Source organism: Lissotriton vulgaris, chromosome 1_1 (genome assembly GCF_964263255.1).
Source record: "Lissotriton vulgaris chromosome 1_1, aLisVul1.2, whole genome shotgun sequence".
NCBI lineage: Eukaryota > Metazoa > Chordata > Amphibia > Caudata > Salamandridae > Lissotriton > Lissotriton vulgaris.
In genome coordinates, this window is record NC_141685.1 from 1,623,339,870 (window position 1) to 1,623,357,796 (window position 17,927).

At 46.8% G+C, this 17,927-nt stretch overlaps 1 protein-coding gene across 1 annotated transcript in view; it reads right to left on the reverse strand.

Moving 5' to 3' along the window:
* Positions 1-2,501: 2,501 nt before the first annotated feature.
* LOC147750920 (acrosin-like) overlaps positions 2,502-17,927 on the reverse strand; it is a 110,949-nt gene continuing 95,523 nt past the window's right edge. The window contains exons 4-5 of the mRNA XM_086937324.1: positions 14,323-14,468; positions 2,502-3,060 (exon numbers count right to left, since the gene is read on the reverse strand). Coding sequence (XP_086793450.1) covers positions 2,629-3,060; positions 14,323-14,468 — 578 coding nt within the window. The 3' untranslated portion in view covers positions 2,502-2,628. The remainder of the gene's footprint in view (positions 3,061-14,322; positions 14,469-17,927) is intronic.

Sequence of the window (17,927 nt, forward strand, 5' to 3'; positions counted from 1 at the left end):
AGATGCCGGGTGTTTCCACTGGAGGCCTTCCATTCTCTCCGGACATCATACTCCTCTGATCTCTTAGCGAGTTCCTCTCCTAATGTCTGACTAGTCACGGACCATGCAAGGCTCTGCCTTTGCGACCTCCTTCTCCCAATTGCTCTCCTTAATGTCTGACTAGTCACGGACCTCTGCCTTTGCGACCTCCTTCTCCTAATCATTGTTGGCCTGTTCCCTAATACCCTTTCCTTTTCCCACAGCATTGTTCCACTGCACTGCAGTTCATTGTGCCTCCTAGTCCTCCTCTCCTTTGGCGTTGCCCCTCCTTTCCTGGGACACGTGATTTCGTCCGACCCTGGACCCCCATTCCGGTCAGGTACATATATTCTCCTTCATCCTCCATATGACCTTGTCGCTGGTCAAAAACTTTCCTTACCATTTCCTCTCTTACTCCCAATTGTTCAGAAGGGATAAAACTGTACCCTGGTCCTGAAGATGACCTGAACTAATAACAGGTTGAAACGTCGTTGACTGCCCAGCGCAATTTTTGGCGGAACTCCATGGTTCACCTAAATTGTGAAACTTTCTTCAATTTTTATAACATAACATTTGTGACCACAAAATCTTTTGTAAATATTGTCACTACTGTTTGTTCTGCACCGCTTTCCGCTGCGTCAGTTGTCACTTGCGCTGTTGACCTTTTCCACGAGGACAAATGTGCACAAGTGTTTTCATGTTATGCTCATACTTAATGTAAATAGTATTGATACTGTTCTTTTGTCCTAAATTGGCTCTAATTATAGACCACTTGTTTTCATGATTTGCTTGGGGGAACTAGGGTTGTTATGTTCTGAGGTTGCAGATGGTGCCCAGTCCGTATTGGACCCCAGATGGCACACTATGAGCAAGCCAGGAATTAAGGCCTAGATGTATCAAGCCTTTTGCGATTCGTTAAGGCTGAAATCGGCCTTAACGAATCGCAAACGGACATTTTGCATCTTTTGGGATGTATGAGAAATTAGCAAAATAAGGAATCGCCAAAAATTGCGATTCCTTATTTTGCTTAAGCATTTAAGGAATCGCAATTTTGTGATTCCTTAAATGCCATGTATGAAGAAATTTCAATTTGCGAATTCAGGTTAAGAAATCGCAAATTAACACCAATTTGAGGTTGGTGTTAATTTGAGAAATTCCATTCAAAATTGACAATTAAGCAATTTTGAAGGTGGCATGTGGCACACATACATGCCCATAGGGCATGTATGTGCGCCATATGCACACACATGTAAGTTTCAGGGGTGCAGCAGGGTGTCCATGAGACACCCCTGCACCCTTGCAATAATTCTCAAATTGCGATTAGCAAATTGCGAATTCGCAATTTGAGAATTATTTCACAATCATTCCTATGGGCCTCCTGGCCCATAGGAATGAATGGGAAATTATTCCTTATTTGCGAATTCGCAACTTGCGAATTCACAAATTAGGAATAATAAGGAATCGCAAAAAAAAGCGATTTTAAACATACATCCCATTTTGCGATTTCTTAATAGCGATTCGGTAAAAATCGCTATTAAGAAATCGCAAATGGGAACGATGATACATCTAGGCCTAAGTCACTGTATTCGGATGGTATGAGTGGACTCTGTCCCACATAGTTTTGAAGCTTCTCTTGCCGAAATGCACAGTCTTACTGAGAAAGTAAGAACCGTACGACAATAATAAACCCGAACAATTCTTAATTTCTTCAAGGAGCGAATTGTTGTAGGATGCAATTCTATTCTAAGTGGTTATTGTAGAGAATACCAGTGTTTTAAATAAAATAAAGCTACATATTTCATCAAATTCTTTTAGTTGTGCACTGCAGATCGAGGACAATTTGACACTTATTATATGACTCTGCCATAAATTGGAGAACCACTGGACAAAATATTACAATATTGTCAGACTATAAACCTGTCAGATAATCCCAAATTAATTGTATTAGGTTACCCCTCATGTACAGGCCTAAGTTCAATTCATTGCAAAAAGTGCAACAAGGTATTCAATATTGCAAAATTGGAAAACAATTTCAGTACCCTCGTTTGAACAGTGGAAATCTAAATTGATTTAAAAAAAAAAAGAATATGAAAAGCATTATGCATTAAGAACTGGATCATTAATGACGTTTGTGGCTCTTTGGGAGCTTTTTGTGTAAGAATGTAGAAGTTATTGTATTGTAGGAGGGAGTTTTTGGTAGCTTCTTGGGCTCCTGCACTCCCCACCCATCCCACCCCCTCAGTTTTATGATATGATAATATTATCGGTTTGTGCAATTGTGGTAAACCTGAAGATGCTCGGAGAGAAATCTTTATAAATTTGTAGTATCTGATCGATGGTATATGAAACGAGGATATCAGATTATTTTAGCTGATGTGTATAATTGATGTAATACTGTAATTAATGTATTGTCTGTGATTTCTCCAGATAAAAAATAAAAATGTAAACAACATATAAAATAAACACCCGGTAAACACAAAACTGAACAAATAAAACACATTTAATTGGAAATTACCTAATTGGCAATAGGTGGCAGTACGTTATGTCCCTGTTTCATCATCTCAGCAAGATGACAAGCAGATTTTCTCATAGGAATTCAAGCAGGCTAAATCAGCCTCTCTGAGGTCTTTCCAAACGAGGTAGAGTCTTCTGGATTCTGGGAAGGACATGTTTTTTTGCCTTGTCATAATCATAATACATATCATAATATTCATCAACTAAGGCTACATTCTCTGTGGTGGGTGTGAAGTCATCGGTTGTCTCTTCCTTGTTCCAGTTCTCATCAGATAAATCATGTATGTTGTTTTCGTAGGATTCTGAAGATTCTATGTCATTTCCCACTGGAGCGGCTGGAACGGATGGTGGGAAGTAGAGCGTAGATCCTTGAGCAGTGTTTATGATCCAATTCCGGAAAAACTGTGTGGAGCTGTAGACCCCAGGGCTCTGGGCCTGGGCACATCCCCTCCCCCAGCTTGTGACACCCACCACATAGTAAATTGAAGAGTCTGTGTCTTTACACATGAGAGGGCCTCCACTGTCTCCCTACAAAAGTAAAAGAAACAGTTGCTAGAAAAATCCATGTAAGTCAGCAAATGTGCCTAAAGCATACCGGGTTGTGTGTTTTCTTATTCCTGCATTGCAACTCACATATTGTTCTGCCACTACACCTCAACCTTACCTGCTACAGGGACCTTGACATGCACTTTTATCTTTGCATCTCCAGCCTAACCCTCCTGACCTTCAGTAATTTCTGTCATACCACTGCACCGACTTACCACACAGATCTGCTAAGGCACTCCAACCCTTTAGCAGGGGACATCTGCTACCTCAGAATTGGGGTGAGCAATGCAGCTGATTTATGGCCTACAATACCCTCTCCTGTTGCCTAATTGATACTTGTGCACAATTTTCACATTGTATCTCAACCCGGACCTGAAATACATCCAACAAGGGGGATATCCAGCAACCTACTGGATCCCCCAGTTAAGCACCTGTAGCCTAGAACTTTCACTCTGGAGGCTAGGATGATGTGAGACACCCTATCAATTTCCAGAAAGGCCTCTCTTTCTAAGCGCATCGGTCTTCATTCTAATGAAACTGTCTTTTAAGGAGTCTTTGTAATAATTTTTTACACTGCGCTGTTCTATGTTCAAATACTGAGCCTTAGATCTCTTTCATACGTCCCTCAAAAAGATGACAATGCATCATATTACATATATACTTCATATACATAAAACTAAGACATCTTTATAATGGAAGGCCTATCTCCAAACCATACAGGCTTCTAATTGGGTCACCCTTCTCTTGCTCCTAGGTGGACTCCCCAGAATCGCATTGGGACCCACCCCTCTCACTTCTAAGTGAACCCTCTTTCTTTCGCTCCTGGGTGGACTTCATTGAGTCCTCAGTGGGAAGTCCACTCCTTACAACAGAGAGTATTCTAGAGATTTATGAATGGGTTTCTGACCTTAGGATTCTATGCAAACTGTATAGAGCCCTCAATGGATTGTGGCCTCTGTGGATTCTCGCCTTTCTCATAGGTGAACTATTCACTTCTTGGTGGACCCCATAGAGTTCTCAGTAAATTTCCTCCATTTGCTCAGTAGAGATTATCACTGAGTTTCTCTACCTCTTAGTTTCTCTTTCAACAGCATAGTCACCACATCTCAAGATTGCACCCATATACCTTGCCAAAATGTCATAATCCAAAAAACCACCAGCTAAATTCATATCAACATTCTTGCATCGGCCAAATCCTTTCTGACAGAAGTCTCACTCTACTCAATATCTTCCCTACCCTTCTTTTTCCCACCATACCTATCTCTACCCACCTTCCCCATTAACAAGTTCCTTCTACTTACCTTATATCTGATAGAGACTTTTAGCCGCAGATTCCTTACCTTAGAATTATCCCCAGATAACAGACTGGATCTGGAACTTTTTCCTGAGCAGTACCCTTGTGCACCAGTAAGTGGCGTCATTCGGCTCCATGTGACATCGGTGGCGGTGCCTTGGGCGTGGCTTGGATGCCGAGCGGACTGGCGGCGTGAGCCCGGAGCTCCGCTCCCGACCCCCGCTTTTATCCTGAAAAACTGCACGAAATCCACCCTAAAGTGCATCATTCGACCACTTAAGGGCACCTGAACAGCAAAGGACCCTCAGGCGACGTAATCGGGGTGCCCACGGCGCTCATCGGCTCGTGAGAAGCGCGAAGAAGCGCCGAAGGGACGATGGAACAAGATGGCGTCCGGAGCTGGCTTTCGAGCCCTTGATGGCGGGGTCCCCTTAGCGACCCTTTGGGGGGACGGCCTTAGACGAAGGGGTTGTCACCTGAGCCCGCTTGATTATTCCACCGTGCTGTGAGCAGGGGAGTTTGCCGAACCTACAGCCTGGGTAGGTTGGACCTCCTACGGACAAAAGTTGAGGAGTGTAAGATGGCGGCCGCCCTGGCACCGAGGGGCCGCGGAGGGCTCAGCGCCTAACAGGGGTGCGGGAGACGTGAACAGGCTGGCTCAGAGGCGTACTGGGCACGCCTCCGGACGCATCCTGAGAGAGGCCCTGGACTACACGACGACGAGGCGAGAAGCGACTCCCGCGAGTTGTCGCCCCCCCACGGAGGGGTCGAGGTGCGGGCCTAGTTGCCGGTGCGACACCAGCGAGAGGGAACCGGGTTCGGAAGACCAGAGGACTCCGGGATGACATCGACTGGAGCCAACGGAGGCTGCACTGGCGGATTGACTCCCACTATCCCTGAGGGGTCTGGTGGCCTGGGGTCAGATTTGACTGGAGCCTGCTGGTGACGGAGCGGGGGCTTGAACTGCCACGCTGATCGGGCTGCGGCGCTCCCTGCCGATTTCAGACATTGAATGTTGAAGGCGCCCTCCATCGAGTGGCTGAAGAGAGTTCCGAAGTTTCTTCCCCCCCCCTCCTTTTCTCCAGCGAACGGAATGGGGAAACCTAGGGGAAAAGGGAAGGAGGCTGCGAGCTCGGGAGCGGCGGAAAGCCCACCACAATCCCAGACGGACCTGCAGCAGCTGCAAAATTGCATCCTGGAAGCCATCAAGCCACCAAGGAGGCACTACAGCAAGATATTGCCCAAGTGGCGACGGGCCTGGGACTATTGCGAGCCGACCACAACAAACTGAAGGATAGGGTCAAAGCTGCGGAAAACACCCTCAAGGAGATACTGCCCGAGCACAAGACTATGGAGGAGAGACTAGGAGACGCACTGGACCGCATCCAGGCCTTGGAGAGGAGGGCGGAGGATGCCGAAAACCGTAACAGGCGCAACAATGTGCGCTTAGTGGGCCTTCCGGAACAGAAAGAATGGGACGATATGGTGGGATACCTCGAACAATGGCTGAGGACGGAGGCGGCACCAGAGGGCCTCTCTCCCTTCTTCACGTTGGAACAGGCGCACAGGGTCCCGGCTCATCCTCCTAAACCGGGCCAATTGCCCCGCCCGGTAGTGATAAAATTGTTGCATTACAAGGACTGGGACTGGTTGTTGCAACGGGCAAGGGATGTGGGTCCCTTCCAGGTGGACAATAGCAGAGTGACGCTTTTCCCTGATTACACGTACGAGATGCAGAAGCTACGAGCCTCGTTCTTGTCGCTCAAAAAAGAACTTCGAGCTGAGGGTCTGGCGTATTCACTTCTGTTTCCGGCCAAACTCAGGGTGGTGGTGGACGATAAGGCGCTATTCTTCCACAACTCGGCGGACGCCTGGGCGTGGTGGGACACGTACAAAGCCGGCACCGATGGGGCGAAGCACAGGGCTGAGGACGAACGAACTCAGCAGCCGACGAGAAGATCACAGAGGATCCGGAAGCGCCGACATAGAGCCAAGAAACCGACGGATTCACAGACTGAAGGCGAGAGAAAGGCCGCGCTGCAAGTGGTAATGGAACTGTCGGGGACTACGAGGTCTAGATCATGCGACAGCTCGGAGGCGGAGGGCCTAGCTACTGGCTCAGAAGCAGAACAATCGGACTTGAACAGTGGTAAGGGCTCGGATGTCACGCCACAGACGTCGGGATGCCTTATGGACGAATGAGACTGGAGACGCCCTATGTCGGGATAGTAAGGTGCCTGGGGGATGCCTTTGCTGGCGAATGGCGACAAACACTGGTAAAGGGATGGAACGCTGGACTTGCATGGGGGGATCATGGGCTGGAAGTACTGGGACTAGATTGACCACCTTCGGGGTCGAGCAACGCCTTTCGGACCCATAAGGCCACCATAGTGTCGACTGCGGGGTAGTCGAGTTGTGTGGGGGGTAGGAAGCTAGGTCTTCAACACGTTTGGATGGGAGCTGCGCTTGCTAGGCTGGGTCCTGTTCTGGGGGTGAGGGCGCTTAGAGTAGTTGGGGGTGCTTGGGGTGGATAGGGGGGGTTCTGTTGAGTTGGGACGGGGGGGGGGGAGTGTGACCCTGTGTGCCAGGCTGAACGCCGCTACTGGACTTTGCAGTGTAACGTGTGATTATGGCTAACAATGGACAAGTGAAGTGTTTAACCTGGAATGTGAGGGGTCTGCACACGATGGCACGGAGGCATAAAATACATGCATACTTGGTTCGGAGAGGGGTGCAGATAGCGCTGCTGCAGGAAACGCATCGAACGAAACAAGAGGGTACAGCGCTACAGAGAAGGTGGAGGGGACAACTATTTCACACCACATATTCCGCATTCGACAGAGGGGTTCTGATTTGGGTGCGGGCGGGGACTCCTTTCCAAGCCAATAAGCATATGGTAGACCCGGAGGGTAGGTTTGTAGCAGTGGAGGGGAAACTGAAAGGCAAGGACATAGCGCTCTGCAGTGTGTATGCGCCTAACATAGACCAGGCGTCCTTTTTCACCAAACTGTCTGGGGCTCTGGCGGGGTTTTTAGCTGGCCCCATCATAATAGGAGGGGACTTCAACTCGGTGATCGATGTCGAACTGGATAGATCTCATCCTCCGCTAGGGACGTCTCCTATGCACCGGTTGGCGAAGCGCAGGGTGCATTGGCAGGAGAGTTGGGAACTCCAGGACGCCTGGCGGGTGCACCACCCAATGGTGAGGGACTATTCCTTCTACTCTGGATTGCACGACCTCCATGTACGCCTGGACACTTTTTTGTGCTCCTCTCAGGTGCTACCGGCGGTATCCAACTCGGAATACCTTGCACGCACGATCTCTGACCATAATCCCCTACTGCTGACCCTCAATTGGATGACTGAGGCTTCGCAGGTCTCGACGTGGCAACTGAGGCTGGACACGCTGGGGGGTGCTGGGGGACCGGGTCACGTGCTACTTCGAGGAGAATGAGGGCACGGCATTGACTAGAGCATATGAGTGGAATGCCTTTAAGACAGTTATCAGGGGCAATTGTATAGGAAAGTACTTGGGGGCTCGTAAATCTTTGCTAGACGATCTGGACAGAGCAGAAACAACATTGCGTGCTGCCGAGAAGGAGCGCCCCAACCGCCCGGAGTTACTAGAGACGGTGAGTGCTGCCAAGGAAATGGTGGCTGTGGAGATGGAACGGCTTCGCTGTTTCGACTATAAATCCTACTCAGTAAGGGCGCACGCGGAGGGGGATAAAGCGGGGATGCTGCTGGCCTGGTTGGCCAACCCCACAAGATGAAGCCACCCTATTTTAGCCATTGAAGGGGAGGACGGCCTAGTCCGCCACACCCAGGCGGAGATTTTGGAGTGCTTCCGCTTGTACTACGAGACGCTCTACGAGAGCGCACTCGAGGGGTGGGAGGCGGAGATGACCGCTTTCTTGGAGGGCCTGCAGCTGCCGTGCTTGGAACCAGAACAGGCGGATGCTCTGGGCAGGGGTATAGAACTGGGCGAGATAAGGAGTGCAGTGAAGAAAATGACCAGAAACAAAACCCCGGGCCTGGATGGGCTTCCGGTCGAATTTTATAGCAAGTATATTGATCTACTTGCCCCGAGGCTTCAGGCGGTGTATAGCGAGGCTAAGGCTCGGGAGGGGCTGCCTGCTTCCATGTGCGAGGCGCTCATGATTCCGCTCCTGAAGCTGGGTAGGGAGAGCAAACATCCAGCATCCTACAGGCCACTGTCCATGTTGACAGTGGACTACAAAATCCTGAGTACCATCTTGGCGACCAGGTTGCTGCAGCACATGACGATGCTGGTCCACAATGACCAGTCTGGCTTCATTCCAGCGCGCAATACGACTGCTAATATACGTCGATTGATTCGCCTGCTGGGGGAACAGTGGCCTGCCATGCACACGCCAGTGATCTTGAAGATCGACATAGAAAAAGCATTCGACAGCCTGGAGTGAGAGTACCTATAGAAGGTTATGCAACACTTTGGCCTTGGGGACGAGTACATAGGTTGGACGAAAGTCCTTTACGGCTCGGCGGTTGCACGGGTGCGGGTGGGTCCCTTTGTGTCGGACCCATACCCAGTCAGCCGAGGCACCCGGCAGGGATGTTCCCTATCTCCCCTGCTGTTCGCTTTAGCGATCGAGCCCTTCACGGCGGAAGTCAGGAAGGGGCTCTCCTTCGCCGGCTTGACTTATCGGGGACAACCACACCTTGTCTCGCTGTATGCAGACGATCTCCTGCTATATCTAGAGAACCCGAGGGAGGCACTGGAGGGGGCGGAAAGACTGCTGGTGGCCTTTGGCAGATTATCTGGGCTGCGGGTGAATTGACCCAAGTCGTGCCTATTCCCGTTACGTCACGGTGAACAGGAACCTACCATCCGCACACAGTTGGCCTGGGCGCCGGATTGCCTGAAATACCTGGGGGTGTATATATACCACAAGGCTGCGGACCTGCTAGAGGGCAACGTGGGTCGCTGTATTTGGGCGCTACGTGGTAATATGACCTTCTGGTCTACTCTCCCGCTATCGGTCACGGGACGTATATCCCTGGTAAAAATTATAGCCCTGCCGCGCCTTCTATATTACTTTCGCGTGCTGCCTGTATGGATACCTAGGTCGGTCTTCCGACAGCTGAGATCTTTATTGATCTCCTTCCTTTGGAGTGCGGGCAGGCGCAGAATTGCTCTGACAACACTGCTCCGGCCAAAAGATGAGGGAGGCATGGCGGTCCCCGACTTTGAGCTATACTACCTGGCTGCGCAGCTGCAGACCTTCACGCAGGAGGTGGGGAAGGCGTACCGTTGACCGGAGGAGGACAGAGAGGCGGGCACCCCCCGCCATGTACTAGCCTTCATCACCTTACAGCAAAAACTGTTTCTTAGGGACCTGTCGCTGGAAGAGCAGACGTACAGACTCTGCTGGAATCGAGCGCAGAAACAGGTCGGGGTGCGACGCATGTATGCGCCTGGGATACCCCTCGGTAAGGTAACGGCGCTCCCGAATGGGGGCGATTGGTCGAGGCTACAGAGATGGGAGGAGGCTGGACTGCAGGTACTGGGAGACCTATATGAGGATGGGGAACTGATCCCCTATCAGACGCTGCAAGACGCTTCGACCTTCCGAAGGGGGACTTTTTAATGCACGCAGCTATAACACTCGCAATGCAGGCACACTGGGAGGAGGGAACTCAAGAGCCCCCGACGTCCATGACTTGTCAATACACCATGATGGCGGCGGGTACGTACAAGGCGGTAACGTGCCTCTATTCGCGAATGTCACGTGAAACGCTGCAACCCCTAACCACGCTGAAAGAGGCTTGGGAGCTGGAACTGGGAACTGAGATCCCCGATACCACATGGGCACAGATAGTGCGGCGGGCGAGAAAGAGTACAAGGAACGCCCGTTTTCAGCTAATCCACTTCTATGTACTGCATAGGGCCTATCTCACACCCAGGAGGGTTGAAAAGTACTTCGGAGTGGCGGATGCGGCGTGCCCCAGGTGCAATACAGTGGGGGCGGACCTGGGCCATATGCTCTGGGACTGCGCACACTTGCGGGATTACTGGAGGGAGGTTATTTATTGAGACCTTGAATACGGTGGTTACTGACCGGGAATTACAAATCTCCAAGGCTGCGGGCTTATTACACTGGTTCCCGCATACACCCAAGAACAGAATTTCTAGCAAGTTTGTGGACATGGGTCTGATCTTAGCTAAAAGGGAACTAACGAGGAATTGGAAGTCGAAACGATGCCCTACGCTGCGAAGGTGGACTAACGAAATGCTTAAATGGGCCGCGAGCGAGAGCACGCTTAGGTATCAATTAGCCCGCCGCAGATCAGACGATAAAGCACTGGAAGAGGCCATGGAATGGGAGATGCTAGTGAAGGCACTCAGGGACAGCGCGTTAGAAGATGAGGACAGCGAGTCGAGTGTAGTAGTACCCAATCGCTAACCAGTTGCACATTCCCAACACAACACTATCACTCCTGATTGCACACACACAGGAACTTTGAGGCAGAGCGTAGGCGCAGGGTCGAGCACTCGGGGGGGAGGGTTAAGGTTAAGTTGGGGTTGGTGGGTAGTTGGGAAGAAGGGGAGGGATTGAGGGAGGGAGGGAGGGATGATTAGAGGGGCGTGGGGCGAAAATGTTAAAAGCAGGTTCGAATACTCCGAATGAAACTGCAATCAGATGCGCACGATGGCAAGCAGGTTGACCCGTTGACTGACGCCGCATGACCCCCGGGTTGTGGGCTAAATGGCTGTGTATATCTTCCCATTGAAGAAAGTCAGGCAAGGCGACGCCCGCGGGGTTGTAATATTGTACGTATGTGACTTGCATCTTTTCCTGCAATAAAAACGGTTTAAAAAAAAAAACATCGGTGGCGGTGCCTTGCCAGAAGTTACATGCACAGTGCCTATATAGGTGCCACCTCAGCACTCTGACTTCAATTCTTTTCTTTCTGCGCCATGTCAGCGCAGATCCAGAGAGGGCTTTCCCCCAGTTACTTTTTGACTGACTGTTTCAGCATTTTGTTGGAGACATTATTAGACTTCATTGCCTGGTGTGGCAGGGATGTCCACCAGTCACAGGTAGATGTCAGTGACGGACCCAAACCTCATCTGCCTCTGGTGTCTCGAGCATGACCACAATGCCAAGACTTGTTCTGATTGTCGTGTCATGCACCCCAAGCCATTGAGGGAGCTTTCCCTCAAGTTTCTTGCCCCTCAAGATGGAACACCACAACGGTCTTGATCCCTGTTAAGAGGAAGGTCCTGGGATCGGTTGTGGAGCCCCTCCAGGTCATAGCACTCGAAGTCATCTGGATGTTTGAGTGAGTCCCACAAGTATCAGAAGACTAAGAAGTTAAAGAGGTCTTTGACTTCGTCCCGTCTGTTGAATTCATTTGATGATATGAGGGAGCATTGACATTCAAGGCCTGGCTCTGCAGTTGAGCCTTCTCTACTCCTCCCCAAGTTTCCCAGGGCCGGAGCGGCCCCCTCCCAACTCTGTGAGTTTTATGAGGCCATGCACCTCTTATTTGGACAGCCCATCATCGCTGGAGTGCCATCATGGCCCGTGGGTTCGGAGTGGCCCCTACTGGTCCTCTGCAGGTGGGTTTTCCCTCGGAACCAGTTGGGCCCCTGGATTCAAGGTGGGCACCTTGGATATTCGGACAGATCTGGATCTGCCCGGTCGAGCCACCTTGATCTTCCCTAGGGCCAACCCCACTGCTGATACCTTTCAGCACCACTGATGCCCACCGGCCTCTAAATTCTGTAATCTGGATTGCACCTTAACCTGCACCAACTCCTCTCTGGATCAAATTTGAAACACTTAGAGGCCCATTATGATGGTGGGCGGATTGCCCCCTCCAGGCTGGCGGTTGCCACTGCCAGCCTGGTGGGGGCAATCCGCCCTCCATCATCTCTCGTTTTCCGCCTGCCATATTAGGATGGCGGGGGGGACCTCGGCGGACGGAAAGACCGTCCGCCGCTTTTCCGCCCCGGTCGCCTTGCGGCCGGGGTGGAAAAGGGATAATATGGTGGCGGTGTCTATCAGACACCGCCAGTCATATTATCATGGGCATTTTTCAATGCTTTACGTGGCGGCATTGGGCAGGCGGACTTCACTCTGGGGGCCCCGTGCGGGCCCTCGGAGTAAAGGTGAGTAGAGGGGTGAGCAGGGGGGGTACCTGTGGTACCCCCCTTCATTTGCATTCACAAAGCGGCAGGCACCGCGCAGTGTCTGCTGCTTTGTAAATGCAAATGATGTAAAGCATTTTTAGCATTGTGGCGGGCGGTGCCGAGAGCACCGCCCGTCACAATGCTACTAATACAGGATGTGCCCGCCACTGTGGCGGGCACATCCTAATACCACCTACGGGACCCCCGCCCTTATGGCGGGCGGTCCCAATCCCGATCAGGATGGCGGGCGGGCAAAGTCCGCCCACCATCTTAATGACCCCCTTTATCTTGCCCACCTTCCTTTGCCAGCCACACTAAATCTGCTTCCTTTTATCAGGCAACCAAACTTTGTTTATGAGTTGGCTTCCATAAAGTAAACTATAGACCTAACCAAAACTTTCAGGGTCACCAGCTCCTCAGCTGACCTGTGCCCCTTAAAATGGAGAGTTTCTCAATGACCTTAAACGTCCCTCATTATCAAAAAGTGAGGTCCGGTTGGTCAGACTTAGTATGCTGCAGATCTATACTTAATTGGCTGTTTCTGGGTAACCTCTTTGGGAAATCAATTTGTCTGCACATCACTGACTTTCTTGAATAAACAAACCTCCAGGCAGACTGGATTTCAAACTGTGCTCAATCTATTTTAGTTGCAATCTAGTATGACATCTAAAACACTGTTCACTGTAACATAGTGAACACCCTCCTCCCTATTGACCTCTTATCAGCCTTCAACTCTGTTGACTACCAATTTGCCCACTGACTAAGCTTCACAAGAATCTAGTATTCAGCCCTACATTGGACTAATTACCAGAGACCATGAGCCGTGTAACATATATTAGACCATTGGAATGTGGAGCACTCCATTCAATACAATGGAGTGCTCCGTGCTTCTATGGGCCTGTAAAGGCCCGGAGAGCAACATTCCAATGTTCTTTGCACAAAGGCCTCTTGAGCCTGAGGGAATTTCAATCCCCTCGGATCCTGAAGCCTTTGTTTAATTTGTTAGAACATTCTGCCCTCTAGTGGCAGAATGTTCTAATAGCCTTACAGCCCTTCGTAGCTGACCAGCAATTAAAGTCCTGCTCCCTGTAACGCTGGAGCAGGCCTTTAATGGCCTGTATAGCCCGCTACGGTGGGCTATAAGGATATAGTAAGCACTGGGTGAGCTATGTAAAGAGTCTCTGCAACAGTTTTTGTCTGACTCTGTTAAGATGTTGAAGAGCAGGATCAGCACTATTTTATCTCCTGAGAAGTAGTAAGTGGTTCTTTAAAGTAATGTGCTGCTTTTGGCAGGAAATGTAGCAGCATTTTTTGACCTATATAAAGTAAACAACAGAACAGAGTACAATAACATAAATAAAGCAACATAACTACACATTTAAAACATAACAAAGCACATCACAACAAAATAATCAAAACAGAAAGCCACCAAATAACAGCAGTGCAAGATAACATCACATCGCAATACAGCACAAAAACACAAGAAAAATCCAACAGAAAATATCAATGCCGCAACAAAACAACACACAACAAATATGCACAACTGTTCTTGTCACATGTTGCCACCTCCAGAATTCTGTTTTCATAAGATGGTGGAAACGATGTTTAACAAAGCAATCCCTGACTTACCACTAAGAAGGTGAAATAGCACCAGTGAAAAGAATGCTTTGTGATGCGCCTCTTAAATTAGTGCTTGCAGGCATCATCTGTGATATGGCCCTCAGGCATGGCGGCCTGACTTCCACTAATCTTGTCTGTGAGAAACACATACCTGGCAACTGTCCACTCCGCCCTTCTCATAGCCAGCACACAGGTTGTATTTGCCAACGGCTCCACTGTACCACTGAGAGCTGTTGCAGCGGCTTACTGGGATCATCTCCACCTTTGCCTCCTGCAGGATGTCAGCTGGCTCATTTGCTGCAGAGAAAAATGAAGTAAACACAGCTTTTAACAAATACCACTTTAATTTGGCTCTAATTTGTCTGGGCTTGATTTAGATTCTGTGGACAGGTACTCTGTCACAAAAGTGATCATTGTCATGTCCGCTGTATTAGAAGGCCTTTGGATATAATGCACTTGTAGGACGCTGGACAGCATATCCCCCATGTTTGCAAAGGAGTACTCATCTGCCAAACTCTAAACAGGCCCACTGTGTTGTAGCTGTAGTTGTAGCCTGGAGATTAACTTTTCTGCTGGAGCAGAGAAAGAATGAAGATGAAAAAGGCTGTGCCTTTTGCTCTCTAGTGAATAATGCAGCTATGTTTATGAGTGAACTAGCAAATGAAAACAATTGCACTGTGCACGCCACAGAGTAAATCATCTTTTAGTCACCTCCATATGTACAAAACCAATGTCCGGAGATCTTAGGCAAGGACTGAGGAAGACTTAAAACTATTTATTAACTGCAGATGATTATTCCTGCTTCCTAATTGCCCAGGGGTGTAGTTCTAGATGACAAAAACGGGGTTCCTCCCATTGTTGTTCTGTGTTTAGGGAACAGGGAGAAGATGGCATGGTGTGGAGAAGAAGTTTAAAGCTAGTGGGGGATTTCCAATGCCTATTGGAGTCTGCTGCAATAAACATTGATTGCATCTCATACCACCCACAGCCACTCTGTGACCAAAAGCTTCTGCATACCCTGTAACATTGCTGAGGGTTGAGGTGCCACTATGAATCATTGGCAAAGCAGCAAACATTCTCAATGGGACACTTAACATGGGTCGTCCTACTTTCTAACTAAAAACGGCTAAACATCCAAGGAAAAACAAGAGGAGGTATTGCGAAAATAAAAATGCTAGTTCATGTTATTTTAAGTAATTCGAGGAGCATTTCATACAATTAAATTTACAGTGGTAGACTATCTATCTCTTTCTTTGAGTGGTTGTGTACATTTTGGCATGTCCACAGACAGCCAAATGAAAAGGGAGAAATTTGCATAAATAGCGTTCTCTTCTGGATCTAATGTTTATATTTATTGTACACTTAGCATACTTGGCCTTTGTTTCTTTGTCACTACTCCAGAAAGGCCTATATAAAGAATTTCAAGCAAGTTATTTAATTGAAATAAATAGGCCTTCTATGGTTCCATCACATTTGCCTTCTGCATCAAAGAATGCTGTCTCAGTTGGGGAATATGGTAGGGAATATAAAAGTTAAAAAAAACAGAGTCACAATATTGTGATCAGAATATCGAGGGACAAGATATCGAAGAAGTCAGGTCACAGAGAAGATATATATATAAATATATATGTGTGTGTGTGTGTGTGTATTTATATTTATCATCAAGGTTCATCGATGTGGAGTTAGGTATTGGTAATCTAAACAAACATACTTTTAAGAATGTTATCCCTTGATATTCTTGTTAAAATAACTCGCACCTCAATTTGCTTCATTATCTTGGTTTGTCAAACGCTTCTCACAACTTCTTTTGATTCCAAACAATCTTGTTACTTCAAGTTCCTCAGCCTCACTCTGAGATATTATTGCATGAGGTGTGAGTCTTCAGGCTATGTGGCCTTCGGGCTTCAATCAAATTCCGTTTTTCAATTAAATAAAGTGGCATGAAGGCTCTTATTTCTCGTAAAGATTGATTCTAAACTCGATCTGGCTTATGTGTGCATCTCTCACACAGTGTTCTCTTCATGTAGGAACATTTTATTCAGAAGTCTACTGCCAATACAAATCTTTTCTGAAGTTGCCACCTAAGCCAAGTAACAGAGTCCCTTGACTCCCTTGCTGTTCTGGTGAATTTTTCTAGCATGTAGTAGGCTGATGCAGGCACCAGTGATCAGTAAGGTATTACCATGGAATATTTGCTGGGGCAAACTACCAGCAGGCATTACAGTAGAATCCATCACAGCAAATACAGCATTAGTGACAACCCCAATACAGTGTTTTCTGGAACCCCAAGACGTTTTTAAGGACAAATTCAGCGGTTATAATTCCAGTGTTGATTTACAACGTATTGTAACTTCAGGCACATACATAGGACCTTATTTATGGTGCACAGACAGATTATCAAGTTTAAAATGTCGACAAACACAAGTATCGAGTTTTAAATATTGTGATACAGAAATATTGACAGGAATATCGTGGTCAAGAATATTGACTTGCAGGTAAGAAATATCATTTTTGTAAATATCGAAGTTGGTAATATAGATATAGTTGTATAAAAGATCGTTGTTTTAATTAGTGGTATGTATTTTAGTATGTATTTTTAAAGTATGTGATCTATTTTTTTGTATAAGAATTTGTTTTTTGAAATATTTGTTACATTTTTAGTAGTTACTAATTTTATCTTAAATACATATTGAGTTTTTAAGTTCTGTAGCAGGTTGTGATAGGGCGGAATAGGGTGGGAAGTAATTTATTATAACAAATTAATGAATATTTTTTATGTATTATTATTTATTTAAATTTAGATTTTATAGTTTTTATTGTGGTAAATAATTTATTATTTATTAATTAGCCAATAATTATTATTAATTAATTAATTGTCAATTATGTTAATCTTGTCATTCTTTAGGAGCAGTTTGTGGGGTTTTAGGGGAATAGGGTGGGAAGTTGTGGGGTTTATAGTGGTAAAGAGTAAGAAGTAGCTTCTTTTAAATTAATTAATAATTTGTTGTTAATTTATATTAATTTATTAATGTAAAATTGGTTATGGACATGATGTAATGATATTTAGGTGTGGGCTGTGGTGTTTATTGGGGTAGAGGTTGAAAATAATCTATGTTCAATTAATTAATTAGTTGATTATTATTAATTTATCAATTGATAAATATTTATGGTAAGTGTTTATCGTTATTTTGTGTGTGTGTTTTTGTTTCATAGGGGTAACGTTTGGGGAGTAAATTAATTTGTATTTGTTTACATTTGTTTAATTGATAATTAAGTATTTTATTTAGGGAGGTACATTCTTTTAAAAATGTAGATGTGGGTTTTGAATTGTGTGGTGTTAAAGGGTAGGAAATAAAAAATATTACATTTATTTAATAATGTTTTGGTTCTGAAAATGTAATATTAAAAAATAGTATTTTGTTTTTAAATTATTTTGGAATTTTTCAAAATAATCTTTCTAGGTATTTGTTAGATCGCTTTAACATTCTAATCTGTTTCTATCTTTTGTAATATTTAAAACTTTTATATATATTTTATTTTTTTGTATTTTAAAATCTTTTGTGTTTGTTTGTTTTTAATTTCGAAATGACTCCAGTGGAAATATTAATATTTACCCCTCAGCTGTCCACAACTTTCCATACTGTTGCACAAACTGGAGTGAGAATAGTAATTTTTACCCCTCTGCTATTCAACACGTTCCCTACTTTTGCACTCAAGAAAGTGGGAATAGTATTTTTGACCCCTCCCCTATTCAAC